Source organism: Ursus americanus, chromosome 30, assembly GCF_024610735.1.
Source record: "Ursus americanus isolate L20-20 chromosome 30, mUrsAme1.1.p, whole genome shotgun sequence".
Classification (NCBI taxonomy): Eukaryota; Metazoa; Chordata; class Mammalia; order Carnivora; family Ursidae; genus Ursus; species Ursus americanus.
In genome coordinates this window covers 31,364,122-31,376,797 of record NC_142156.1, presented here as the reverse complement: position 1 = coordinate 31,376,797, position 12,676 = coordinate 31,364,122, and the positions used below count along the sequence as shown (strand labels likewise).

The following is a 12,676-nucleotide window of genomic DNA, read 5'->3' as shown; positions in this document are numbered from 1 at the left end:
AAAGGACGACAGTGTTTGAAGCAGCAAAAGACCGAGCACAGCTTAATGCCTACCACCTGGGGACTAGTGAAGTAAACCTTGAATTTCTTTCTTTTTTTACTGTAGTAAAATAACATAAACTCATAACAGTTACCATCTTAGGGCACCGGGGTGGCTCAGCGGGTGAAGCGCCTGCCTTCAGCTCAGGTCGTGATCTCAGGGTCCTGGGATCGAGCCCTGTGTCAGGCTCCGCACTCAGTGGGGAGTATGCTTCTCCTTCTGCCTCTGCCCCTCACCCCTGCTTGTGCTCTCTCTCTCATTCTCTCAAATAAATAAAGAAAGAAAATCTTAAAAAAAAAAAAAAAACCCACACATTTACCATCTTAACCATTTAGAAGTGTCCAGCTTGGTGGCATTAAGCACTTTCACGGTGTTGAGCAACCATCGGCGCCATCCCTCTCCAGAACGTTTTCATCTTCCCAGACTGAAACGCTGGCCCCATTAAACACTAGCTCCCCACCCCCCGCCCAGGCCCTGGTAAGCTCTGTTTCGCTGTTTGTCTCTAAGAATTTGATGAACTCTAGGAACCTCGCATGAGCGGGATGGGGTAGCATTGTCCTTTCGTGTCTGGCTTATTTCACTGAGCAAGATGTCTTAACCTTCATCCATGCTAGAGCGTGTGAGCAACATTCCACTGTAGGGACGGACCATGTTTCCTTTACCCCTTCAGCCATCCATGGACACTTGGTTGCTTCCACCTTCTGGCTATCGTGAATAACGCTGCTACGAACATTGGTCCATCTTGAGTTTTCAAAACCCTTGTGCCCGCAGTATTTACTTACAGCAGTAATGAAAAATGTAAGGCCATCTTTTCGCACCCCTGCCTCTGGCATTGTAGTTAAAGAAACTGACTAGCTGCAACAAATAGACCCGAAATCGTATTATGGTTTAATCACAAGTTTGTTTCTTGTGCCGGTAGTAGTACTGGCTGGGTGAACAGGTCAGTGAGGGAGGGAGGGGGTTCCCTGCCACATGCTGGGGACCCAGGTTGGCACGGGCTCCAGAGCCACCCTTGCAGCCGAAGGAGCTGCAGAATGATCTTGGAAGGTTGCGGGTGGAGAGTGTTCCAGCTCAGGCCTGCAAGTGCCCCGTCCTTTTCTGCTCGCTTTGCACCAGCTAGAACTCAGACACATGCCACCCCAGTGCAAGGGGTGCTGGGAAATGCAGTCCAGCGTGCCACGCGGGAGAGGCAGCTGGGTGTCGTGGGCTGCTCTGCTGCTTGCAGGCACCTACTCAACCTCACTTCCCTAATGGTTTTTGTCCTTTAAGTTCCGTTGGAACGGGACTCCTCCAGGAAGCACCCCTTGATTTCCCACTCCCAAGACATGCTGCACTGAGCATCCCCTCCCCGCTGGGCAGCCATTGGACTGTGAGCTCTGAGGACAGAGGTGGCCCAGGCCAGGCGCTCAGCCACCCTAGGGCTTGTGGAAGGTACCAGCCTGGCCAAGGAGGGGGCCCTGCTCCCCACTGTGCTGTATTGGTCCCTCAGCCCTGTGCTCCCCACTGCGTTCAGCTAACGGGAGGCCCTAGTGGGAGGTTGGAGGGCAGCAGAAGCAGGTGCTTCCCCCATCTCGGGCCTGCGGCTCCTGCTAGGGCCATGGGCCTGCACGGTTCCTGCTGTGAGGTTCCCGCTTTTCCGAGCACCTAGGCCTGGCTCTGGCACCCTCCTTCCTTCGGCCCTCAGCTCAGGGGTGTTGCTGGGGGTCTTATGGCAGCTTTACCAGTTATTTGACCTCCCGATCCACCCATCCCTGTGTTTCTAAGTCCCTGTGTTTCTAAGTTCCCTCAAACTCCAGCCAGTACAAAGGGTAGGGGACTGGACATTGGGTTCTGACGCCTTGGGACTGTGGTTTGGGGAGACCCTGAGGTAGTGGTCCCTGCCTCTGAGGTCTCTGAAGGGAGTCTATTTGGGGCTCTGGGACCTTCCACCTCACACAGGCCCAACGGTAACCCTGATTCCCTACAGGCCCCTGGGAAAACCCGTCAGGTGTCGGGGCTTCCCAGCCTGGCCTGTCCCTGGCACTGGGAATGCCAGATGTCTGGGGCCAGGGCCACAGACAGTGCACCCCTTCCTCTGCTGCAGAGGGGTAGAGGGCAGCCCTCGGTTCCAACCTGGAGGGACAAGTGTAGGGTGGGGAAGCCGGAGGAAGGCCATGTTTTACTCTTTTAGGATGAAGCCTAACCACCATTGCCCGGTGGAGCCGGAGCCTCCCTACTCCTCAGACCGGACTGTACTTCTCTTCCTCTGAGCCTTTGCCCAGGCTATTCCTCTGCCTGGAATATCCTCTCTGACCAATCACATGTCTGAGAATTTGAGCTATCCTTTCAGTTATGGCCCGGGAGCTGTGAAGCTGCCCCTGCCCTCCTGGGCCCTTGTGTGCCCACTCCCACAGATCCAGGCTGCCTCGACGAGGAAACTGACCTGACACCCACTGCCTTGTGCCTGGCCCGGCACTGAGGGCTCAGGTCGGTGGGAAGCCAGCCCTGCCTTACCTCATCTGCAGAGAGGAAAGTACCTGCCCAGAGGCCAAAGGGCCAGTCCTCAGACCCACCCTGCGCTGAGCTGGAAGCCAGTGGGGAAGCAGGGTGTGTGGGAGGGTGGAGCCTGGAAGGGCAAGCACTGACCCCATCCTCCTCCTTTAGTCTCTTGGGTACCACCCCAGGGAGACCCCCAACCCCTCACTCTCATCTCCGTTCCTTTGAATGTATCCCATCGTGCTAAACTGCCCTCTCCAGGAAGCCTTCCAGACTGCACCTGCCCCTACCGCCCAGCTTTCCCACCTCTGTCCAAGACCCTCAGCCAATGGCAGGTCTAACAGGGTGGGGAAGCTTCCGTTCTGACGCTGGTGGTCAGTGCCAGCTGGACGGCCTGTGCTCCTGAGCCTGGGGGATGACTCACGGCTCTCCTAGCAGAGGGAGATGCAGAAGTGGGCCTGCATGAACCTTGGTCAAGGTTGTGACAAGCCCACTGGCCCAGCTGGAGTGGCTGCTGACTGCCCTCTCCTAGGACCTGGTGTAGCCTCCACCTCCCATGTTCCTTCCCTCTGCTGCCCCCACGTGGCCACTCTCAGCACTGCAGGTCACGGTCAACGGGGCCTCCACTTCCACTCACTACCTCCCACCCAAGGTTCTACATCCCTTGGGCAACCTCCTCCAGTCCTTACCCCTCAGGCTGAGCCAGTGGCCTGGACCAGAGGGCACAGCCTCCAACCCCACCCTCTACTGTGCTTTCTCGGAGGCCCATGATACAAGCCTGGCCCGCCCCTAAGCTGCCAAGGCCCTCCCCTGGCCCCCACTCAGCACCCTCGCCACAGAGGGCAGCAGTAGCATGAAGCCTGTGCTCCATACCTGGCTTCTGGACACTCCCAGGGAAAGAACCCAGGGGCCCAGAACATGGGCTCTGGTCGGTAACTACCAGTCACGGCCTGCCTGCTTGCAAGGCAGTGCTGGGGCAGGGGAGGGACTCAGGGCCAGGCTGGGCCAGCCTGCTGCAGGGGGATGCGGCGGGTGCCTGTGCTGGCCCCATCCCAACTCCTGGACACCCAGCATGGCACTCCATGGTGAACCCTTTGCGGACACCGCCCCTTGTCTTCACCCCACGAAGTGGCCACTGTTCTCAATCCCACTTTCCAGCTGGAGACAGGCTAGGGAGGGACCCGCCCCAGGTGGCCTGCCAGTGGACCAAGGTTGCTCTGGGTGCTGTTGGCCCCACAAGGCAACCATGGAACTTCTCCAGAACCAAAGTGTAGTATGAGCACCAGGACATCAGGGAGGGGGCACCACCACAGGCTTGTTTTCTTTGGGTAGACAGGGAGGGGTATTTCAAGTGACATTCCAGTAGAGTTAGAAGTGACATTCCAGTAGAGTTAGAAGTGACATTCCAGAAGGGTTAGAATTACAGGCCTCGAGCTGAGAGAGTGGCCCTCCACACTGGGGTCCTGAGGCCTCTCCCACTCAGGCCGGGCCAAGCCCGGCAATCAAGGCAGCTGGGTGCTAGGGCTCCCGTGCTGGGGCACCAGGGGTCAGGGTCCGTGGATCAGGGATCGGGGTCACGGGCATCAGACACGGGATCTGAGGTACGAGCGTTTGAGTTTTGGGGGCCAGAGTGTCAGCTGGGTCTGGGAGACAGGCATTAGAACTCCAGAGGATGGAGTCTGGGGAGTTAGAGCCGAGACTCTTCGGGGACTAGAGCACCGGGTGCCTCTCGAGAGCTGCACGGTTAGAGCCAGGTGTCCAGGTCTGAGGAGACAGCAGGACACTGGGGCAGGGTGCGCGGGCATTCAAGGCTCAGGTATCAGGTGTCCAGGTCCCAGTAAATGGTGCTAGGGATTTGGGGATCGAAGTGCTGGGGTGCACGTTCTTGGGGGCTCTCTCCTGCGAGGTTGGTCTTGGCTCCAGGGTGGCCCCGTGTGCCTCTTGCTGCTGGCCGCGTGCGCTCCCCTCAGGGCTGCGAACCCCAGCTGGCCCTGCAACAGAGACACCGTCTAGAGCGGATGTGGCCGGCACTCTACAGTCTCAGGAGAGCCAACGAGGGGCACAGACGGGGGTCTCGCCAGTGGAACCCTGGGTCGGGCGGGGGGGCAGGGCCTTACACGTTGCCCTTCCTGCGGCGCAACAGCACGTAGACGAGCGCGACCAGAGCCACGAGTGCCAGGCCTCCGAAGACGATGCTCAGCAACACAGTGTAGCTCCGCGCTGGAGAGGGGGCAGAGCGGTGAGGGCTGCCCCAGGGCCAGCGGGGGCAGGGGCGGGGCAGGTGGGCAGGGCATCCTCACCTGGCTGGCACATGGGGCTGGGCCTGGACCAGGTGCCATCAGCCTGGCAGGTGCTGGCCTCTGCCCCAAACAGGCTGTAGCCGCTGTCGCAGTGGAAGTAGACGGTGGAGCCCGACAGGTACCCGATACCCTCCTTGCGCCCATTGGGGGGCGGAGCCAGCCAGCCGCAGGACGTCACTGGGGGAGGGGACCAGGAGCAGAGCACGGGATGTAGCCACAGGCTGACCCCCTACAGCTGCCGGCTTAGGAGGTCATGGCCCAGCATAAAGCGCCCACCCCATGGCCGGCGCCCCAGCCGCCCTCACCGGGCTGCAGGCTCTGCATGCGACGCTGGTGCCACTGGTGGGCCGTCCGCGTGGCATTGCCTACACGCAGGCTCCCGGTGGCCATCACGTCAAATGTGCAGAACTGGTTGTCCCCACACACTTCAGCTGCCTCAGCGGCCAGACTGGGGTTGGGGATGGTCTCCTCGGGGAACAGGGGCTGAAAGGTGTGGTCGTGCTTGGACTGATACAGGAAGTTGTTGACTAGGAACCAGGAGTCATAGGTGAGCAGGGACGAGGCGTTCTCCACGGCCCCTGGGGAGACACGCAGCGGGTCCCATGGTGGCCACGGGTTCTGCAGTCTCTCCCCTCACTTCCACTGCCATGTTCTCCACCCCCCAACCCCCAGTGGGCCTCGGGGTCACTCACAGTCGGCCCCAAAGCGGAACAGCTCACGGGAAGCAGCCTTGGGGGGCAAGACCTTCCCGTCGCGCAGGGTGAAGTCATCGGTGGGGTCATCATTCAGTGTCCCAAGAAGTCCTTGCGTGTGGGTAAGGAACTTCTCAGGCAGGAGGACAGTCACACTCAGGAATGGCCCCTGGACGCTGACCTCCAGGCCAGCCCCTGAGGACAGCATGATGGATACGCTGTCTTCGGCAGCTGCGGACAGGAACATTCCTGGGCACAGGCGGAAGCGGGGTCAGGGCTGCGTGCTCAGGGCACCGTGTCGTGACTCCACAGCTCCAGGATGAGTGCGTCAGCATCCGTGGGTTTCCAGGGAAGGCGAGGGCGTCCCCAGAGCCAACCCCGCTCTGACACTCCCTCACTCCAGGCCCACACCTGTACTGGGACTCCCACACTGGCCTGAAGACCCCTGCCTGGGGGCCACCTGTTGGCCCCCGCTCCTTGAGGAAGGCAGCAGCCATGCCCACCTCTGCCCTTCCGGGGGATCCCTGCACCCTCTGCAGCAGCAGGCCCATCCCAGGTCCCCACCTATCCCAACCGCAGGAACTCAGTTCCCTGAGGCAGCACCACCATAGGAGGGGGTGGGCAGGGGGCTGTTCCTTAGCCCTCAGGGCCAGCCAGTGTCCTGGAACCAGGCGATTGCTATCATTGCAGCTTGTGGCTCGTCGTCCCACCATCTGGCATCTCAGGGTTCTGATCACAGGTCTGGGGCTCCATGGGTGTGAAAGTACGAGATCAGACCAGGTCCCCAGGCTGGACCTCCCTACCTGGGGCCTAGAACCTACCTGTCCTACAGTTGGGGCTGAGGACATGTGTCCACTGTGCTGGGCCCCTCACCGTGGGGTGCAGGGGGGTGGACTTGCACCCCTGTGCTAGGGAGAGTATATGGGTCCTATTGAGAGGCCTCCATCTGGACATCCATGTTCTGAGGCCCAGGGCTGCCCGGAGAGAGGCAGGGAGGCTCAGGCAGGAGGGAAAGGGCATGAGAGCGGCCCGCGGAAGCTCCCTGGCCGTCCCACTCACCCTTCAGGTCCATCCAGCTCTGCTCGGTAAAGCTGAGCACCTCCTGGTTCAGCAGCACCTGCAGGACCCCCTCCCTGGCTGCTAGCCGGACCTCCAGCACATCGGAATTGCCCTCCTGGACTGCCACGGCCGTCAGCCCTGTGCCTCGGTCCTGCGTGCCTGAGGGGCGCGTGCAAAACGTGGTGCGCTCAGCTCCAGGCCTCCTCCTGGGAAGGCCCTGAGCCGCCCAGAGCCCGCGGGCCCCAGCCTCACCGTCAGAAGTTGTCCGGGGCTGGGCCCGCCCCTGCACCCTCAAGTTGGTCAGCGTGGCCTCCAGCAGCACGTATTCGCCACGCCCGTTGAACGAGAAGTTGGCACCATCGAAGGTCACAAAGTGTGGGTCCCCGAAAGCGGAGGCTGGGGAGAGCAGAGGGTCAGGAGGGCCGTGCAGGCACGGCCCTGCCTGGGGCCCAGCCTCGGCTGGCACCCACCTAGGCGCGACGGCCGGTAGCTGCGACAGTCACTGGAGGGCCGCCGCCGCATGTACCGCGAGCACTCGGGCGCCCAGAGGCAGCAGTGGTAGAAGCTGACGACATCGTAGAGCCAATGGGAGAGGCCAGGCACGCGGGGTGGTGTGCGGAATGGGGGCGCGCCCCAGTCGTGGCCACGGTCCGGGGTGCTGCCCCCGGTTGAGTCGGCCGTCAGGAGCAGGGTGCCGGCCTCCGTGTAGCAGCACTGCTGACCGGAGGCGTACTGGGGACTGGGGGCGAGGACAGGTCAGGGCCACTGTGGAACCCCGGCCCCCACCCCAACCACCGCCCGGGGGCTCACCTGGCTTGCACGGAGCGCACACAGTGCACGGCCCCAGGGTGGTAGGTGCACACGCTGCCGTGCTCGATGTCACAGCCATAGTCCGTCTACAGAGCAGGAGGTTGCTGTCACCTGGGCCAGCCCCAGGCTCTGCCCTCCCCTCCCTGACCTCAGCCCAGCCTCCCTGGGTTCTCTAGCTACCTCCCCGCCCCAACTGCCTCCAGCTGGCCCCTTGCCCTCTCCTGGGCCCCGACTGGGCTAGGGGCTCACGTGGAAGCGGCCAGAGTCAGCCCGGGCCTGTGCCAGGGTGCAGGGGCAGTCAGGCAGCTCCTCCAGGAAGTTGGGCAGTTGGTCCTCCAGCTCCTCCCAGGCCAGGCACTGGGCCCGGGCCCAGGCCTCTGGGTCCGCCTGGAAGTCCTCACCCAGGTGCCAGGCCAGCGCGTGCTCATTGCTCCAGACTGCGTGCACGTCCCTGTGGGGGCCACGCACACGCTGAGAGCCGTACCCACCCTCCCTTCCCCAGCCCCTGGCCGTCCCTGTCCAGCGTGCTGAGCAGCAGCACGTGCCAGCAGCCCAAGCTCTGCGTGGCCGGCGGCCCTTACTTCTCCCCCGCGTAGTATTTGCTGTTGATGATCCGAAGTGCACCCACTTCCCATCTCTGGTAGCTTTGAGGGGCAGGTTTCGGAGTGAAGGTGAAGAAGCCAGAGTTGGGGATGCTTGTGGCCAGGGGGTACAGGTACGACCACTTCGCTGCCCAGTTATCTGAATATGGCTTCCCTGAGGGAGAGAAGGCCTCAGTCAGCCCCGGGGTCCCTCCAAAGAGTCCCGGGGCCCCTCCAGAGTCCTGGGGCAGAGGAGGGGCCAGGAGCCCATCTTCAGTGCCTGGAGAGGCCTGACAGATGGACAGACAGATGATTCCCCAGAGGAAGGCCCACCCTGCTGCCCCAGCAAGGACCCTGGCTCAAGTGACCATCATCTCCTCCTCCCACATGTTAGGGTCCCGGCCCCAGCTTGAGGCCAGGCCTAGAGCCATGCTAGCAGTCCAGGGGCTTGGGGATGCTGGGTGGAGCAAGCTTTTTCCGTTTCCAAGGCAATCCTTGGATCCAAGGGCTGGGAATGTCCACACCTCCTCCTGGAGCTGGGCCCAAGCAGCCGGGAGTCCCCAGCCTCCCCCGACTCCCATACTTCCCCCAGTTCCTCTTTCTTGCCTGTGCTCTTGCTGCTCAAAATCCCCACCTGGGTTGTGGCCCTGCCTGGAATCCCCTTGCTTCCACCTCTGCAAGCCCCACACTCCCAACCCTGCAGGCATGCAGCACTCCCCCCGTCAGTCTAGCCTTGGGCCAGCCTTACCTGTCTCCTCATAACCCCAGAGTTCGATGGTGACAAACTGTGTGGACAGAGCCGAGGGCTCCCAGATCAGGGAGAGGTTACCCGTGATGCCAGCGGTGCCGTAGTATTGCCAGCGGGTCTCGTTCACCAGCTCACTCTTCTCCGTCTTTGACACTTTGCTGGGGTGCACTGGGCAGGGGGTGAGGGGTGAGCAAAGGCCTGAGCCCCAGGGGCTCTGAGAGCTGGGGGTGCCTCCCACGGACAACGCATGGCAGTCCCATTCGAGCACGGTCTCTCCTAGACCCTCGTGTCAGGAAAGGACAAGAGGCTGTGGGAGAGGTGGGGCCCTGCCCTCTGTTGCCCAGGCCTCTGGCCTTCCGCTGGCTTGGCTGAGTCGAGTGGCCCACCTTGCCAGAGGACCCCTGAAGCCCCCAACCCCCTTTCGGGCCAGGTGTCCTGTGTGGATGCCAGGCGGTGGGGAGAGGAGATTGAGAGCCCTCACCCCCACAGTTGGGCGCACCTCCAGAGGGACTGGTTAAGCCAGAGCAGCCAGCCAGGGCTGCAGGCAAGGCGTGCATATATTAGTGCCAAGGAAGTCCCTGTGGTGGGGGGGGCAAGGCTCAGGAAGGTGGGGCTCACCAGCTAGCCAAGTCCCAGAGCGGGGAAAGGAGCGACCATTGTCCATGGAGAGGGTGAAGGGGATGCGGCCCGTCTCATACAGCAAGGGGGACACACAGTGCACATGTCCAAAGGAGTCCACGTGCCCGAGGGTCTGGATGCTCTCCTTAAACCTGTGGGGGTTGCAGGTGGCAGGAAATGCTGGGCCGGGGTGGGGGGACCCCAGCCAGCCAGCTGCCCCGAGGCGCCCAGCAGGCACAGATCTCACACCTGCAGATCACACCATCCGCGGGGTTGAACCAGTTGAGGTGCTGCACTACGAAGTCCTTGCCGCCCATCATGGAGCCCGAGTAGGGCGAGACTTCTAGGCAGAAGTCCCGGAAGTCCGAGCAGCAGGTGCTCAGGCCGGAGCAGGTCGGGTGGCAGGAGCACAGCTCATCCCGGTCTCCACAGCGGTGGGAACAGCTCCCCCGGGCACCTGGAGGAGAGGGCTCTGAGCGCCCGGCTGCCCCACGGGCAGGGCTGGCGTTTATTTTCCCGGAGCCCATGAGGGAGAAGCATCCCCAGGAGAATGCGGGCCAGGAATCGCACTGACCACCAAGCGAACACAGTAGAAACCCACAGGGCCCGTGGGATGATGGATCCTTGGTACAAATGATCTAGCAGTTGCCTGAATGACTTGCTAGAAGGAGGGGCAATAAGGGCAAATGCCTCCAGACATACATTTTTGCAGCATCAAGAGGAGCCTCTTGATGGGAGGCTGACCTTCAGCCACCAAGTCCCGGAAGACCGCATCCTCAGATGGCCAGAGGTGGCTGAGCCCCTGACCTGGACTGGGAGCTGCCCCTATTCCCGGAAGGGTCGGTGGACCCAGCCTGGCAGACCGTCTGGGGTCTGGGGACGTGGCTACTCTGAGTCCCACTGGAGGCCTGCCAGGGTCTCATTCCCCAGGCTCGGTGTGCCCCATCTCCCTTTGCCAGGCAACACTGGCTCAACGACTGTGGCCCCCAAAGGAGCCCTACCCTGAGGGGAGAAGGTGAGGGGTGCTCCCCTCCTCTGAGGAGAGAGGAGGGTCATCTCCAGTAGAGGGCCCAGCAGGGCCAGGGTGAGGGAGAGGGTGGTTTGGTGCAGGGTTGCGGACATCAGGCCTCAGCTCTTACTGCCATGGGGACCCAGGACAGGGCCTTAGCTTCAGGGAATCCGTCCCTCTGTAGCGGGTGTGGCTGGGAAGGCTGGAGGGTGGAGACTGCGGGGGGATTGCAGACACCGAGGCAGGGATCACACGTCCCACCTGGCCCTTCCCTGCCACCCCACCAAAGGGGACCAGTCAAGGGCTGGGGCTGGACCTGAGCCACCCCAGTGACCCCATTTCACCCAGTGCAGGGCCTGGAACTCAAGAGCGTCAATAAATGTTTATTGACAGAGGATGTGATGGCTCAAGGGAGTGGGGGAGGAGGCTGAGTGATGCCAGCAAGTGAGATAAGTGGCTGAAGGGTGGTGGTGCTTCCCTGAGATGGGAGATAGGGGCATGGCGGGGGCGGGGGGGGGGGGGTTGGCGCACATTGGTGGTGCTGGGGAGCCTGCCACTGCCAGCCCAGCCCAGTGTGAGGCTCTGGAGTAGGAGCCTTCCTCCAGATTTTCCCGGGTTCAGCCCCACCCTGGTAAGGACCCACAATGCTGCCTCTCACCTGTCAGGGGGCTCAGCGGGGCTGGGGGCTCCTCCATGTGTGAGCACACCCTCCACGGGGGCTCGGGGCCATAGGCCGAGGGCTCTCCTGAGCCCTCCACCCGCCCTGGGCCACCTCCCTCCCATGCAGCCGGCACCTCCCAGGTCCCAGGGGGCTTGGGGGGGCGCAGAGCCCAGACTCCATCCCACCAGCAGCCCCCGGACCCTGGGAACCCCAGAATTTCTTCTCGCAACCCATAGTGCAGTCCCAGATGGCCTGACAGATGGACAGAGGCTGAGCAGAGGGGCGTCTACCCTGGGCCTGGCTGCAGCAGGCAGGCAGACTGACCCCGGGATAGAGCGCAGGGTGGGGGCGTACCTGCTGCAGGCCGGGGACCCGGGCCAGGGGCTGTCCCGAGCAGGAGCAGGGCCCAGAGCAGGACGAGCAGCTTCATGGTGCGGCCTCAGTCCGCAGCCTGCAGCGCAGCACTGGCTGGGCGGCTGCGGGCCAGCTAACTCCCCTCGGCCTGGCCCCGCCCGCCCCGCGCACCGCGCTGCCGCCCCGCCCCGCCCCGCCCCGTCCCGTCCCGTCCCGCCCCGCCCCGCCCCGTTCCGCCCCGCCCGGTCCCCTCTCAAAGTCCACAGGTTCCCCCGGGGGCCAGTAGGGCCCAACCTGCCCCGTTTGCACATTCCTGGCCCCGCGGCCCGGGAGTCGGTCGCGCCTCCAGGGGTTGGATCCAGAGGCTGCCACCTGGACCACGGGATCCCACCTCTGGCCCAGCCCGGGGAGGCCGGTGGGGCTCCGCGGGGGCTGGGATCTGGAGGGGTGGGTTAGGCGGGGTGGTTCTCGCAATCTCAGGATTCCAGCGCCCAGGGGCCCTCAGCCACAGACCTCTCATCCCTCCTCCTCGGCTTCCCTGCCCAGAGCAGGTATTCCCAATTCCTCCCCACAGCCTCGCAGAGGGGCAGCAAGTAACTTCCTGCTGATCGCTGGTGTGCGTGGGTGCTGGAGGAGGGCTGGAGGAGGGGATCCCCTTTGGAGGGAGGTGAAGGCTGTGGGAGCCGCCCAGCCACGGCAGGTTAACAGTGGGGTTAGGGGCTGAGACCAGAGAAGCCTAGTCTGGAATCCCTGGAGTGGCGCTGGTGTATGAAACAAGGCTCCAGAGGAGAGCCACCCTGCCCCACCCACCCCTGGCTGTCATTCATAGAATTTGCATAATCTCTTCAGTGTTCTCCCTTCTCACTGTGCAAGGGAGGGAATGGAGGTCCAGATGTAGACAGGTGGGATCAAGGTCACGGGGAGAGGCTGCAGTGCCCGGCCAGGGCCCAGGCAGCTTCTCGGGGACCCCCCACTCCACTCCTGAGGCCTGGGACTCATTTGGGCCCTGCCACCTAGTCTGGGTGTCGAGACAGACAGACGGTTCTCTCCCCAGGAGGCGGTGTCTGAAGAGGACACATTCCCAGGCCTCGAAGGGAGCTGAAGCTTGCGGGGGCTATGAGCTAAAGCCATCTGGCTGTGACCCATCTTAGTTCCTGGGATCTGGCCGGCCCCTGGTCCCTGGGCACACCCCTTCCCAACCGGCGGGTGGGTCTGCAGTTTCGTCAGAGAGGCGGCTCCTGTAGGTGTCAGGAAAGCCAGTTTGGGTAGTTAAAAGCCACATCTCCCAGCTTGGTTGCTGGGGGCTCATGTGACCTCTATAGGCAGGTGC

General features: G+C 62.6%; 1 protein-coding gene across 1 annotated transcript; it reads right to left on the bottom strand.

Moving 5' to 3' along the window:
• Positions 1 to 3,809: 3,809 nt before the first annotated feature.
• SUSD2 (sushi domain containing 2) lies at positions 3,810 to 11,482 on the bottom strand. Its single transcript, XM_045802484.2, has 15 exons — positions 11,347 to 11,482; positions 9,572 to 9,779; positions 9,323 to 9,474; positions 8,705 to 8,872; positions 7,957 to 8,131; positions 7,625 to 7,826; positions 7,376 to 7,461; positions 7,036 to 7,304; positions 6,818 to 6,961; positions 6,566 to 6,724; positions 5,507 to 5,755; positions 5,120 to 5,392; positions 4,815 to 4,991; positions 4,632 to 4,734; positions 3,810 to 4,505 (listed from the first exon to the last, which is right to left on the bottom strand). The coding sequence occupies exons 1-15, from the start codon at positions 11,420 to 11,422 to the stop codon at positions 4,481 to 4,483; spliced, it is 2,466 nt and encodes an 821-aa protein (XP_045658440.1). The 5' UTR covers positions 11,423 to 11,482; the 3' UTR covers positions 3,810 to 4,480.
• Positions 11,483 to 12,676: the final 1,194 nt, after the last annotated feature.

Coding starts and splice junctions, on each gene's coding strand:
- SUSD2 (XM_045802484.2), bottom strand. CDS start 11,422: ATGAAGCTGCTCGTCCTGCTCTGGGCCCTGCTCCTGCTCGGGACAGCC. Junction 5,756..6,565: donor GAGCTGGATGGACCTGAAGG/GTGAGTGGGACG, acceptor GCCTGTGCCCAG/GAATGTTCCTGTCCGCAGCT. Junction 4,992..5,119: donor CATGCAGAGCCTGCAGCCCG/GTGAGGGCGGCT, acceptor CCCCTCCCCCAG/TGACGTCCTGCGGCTGGCTG.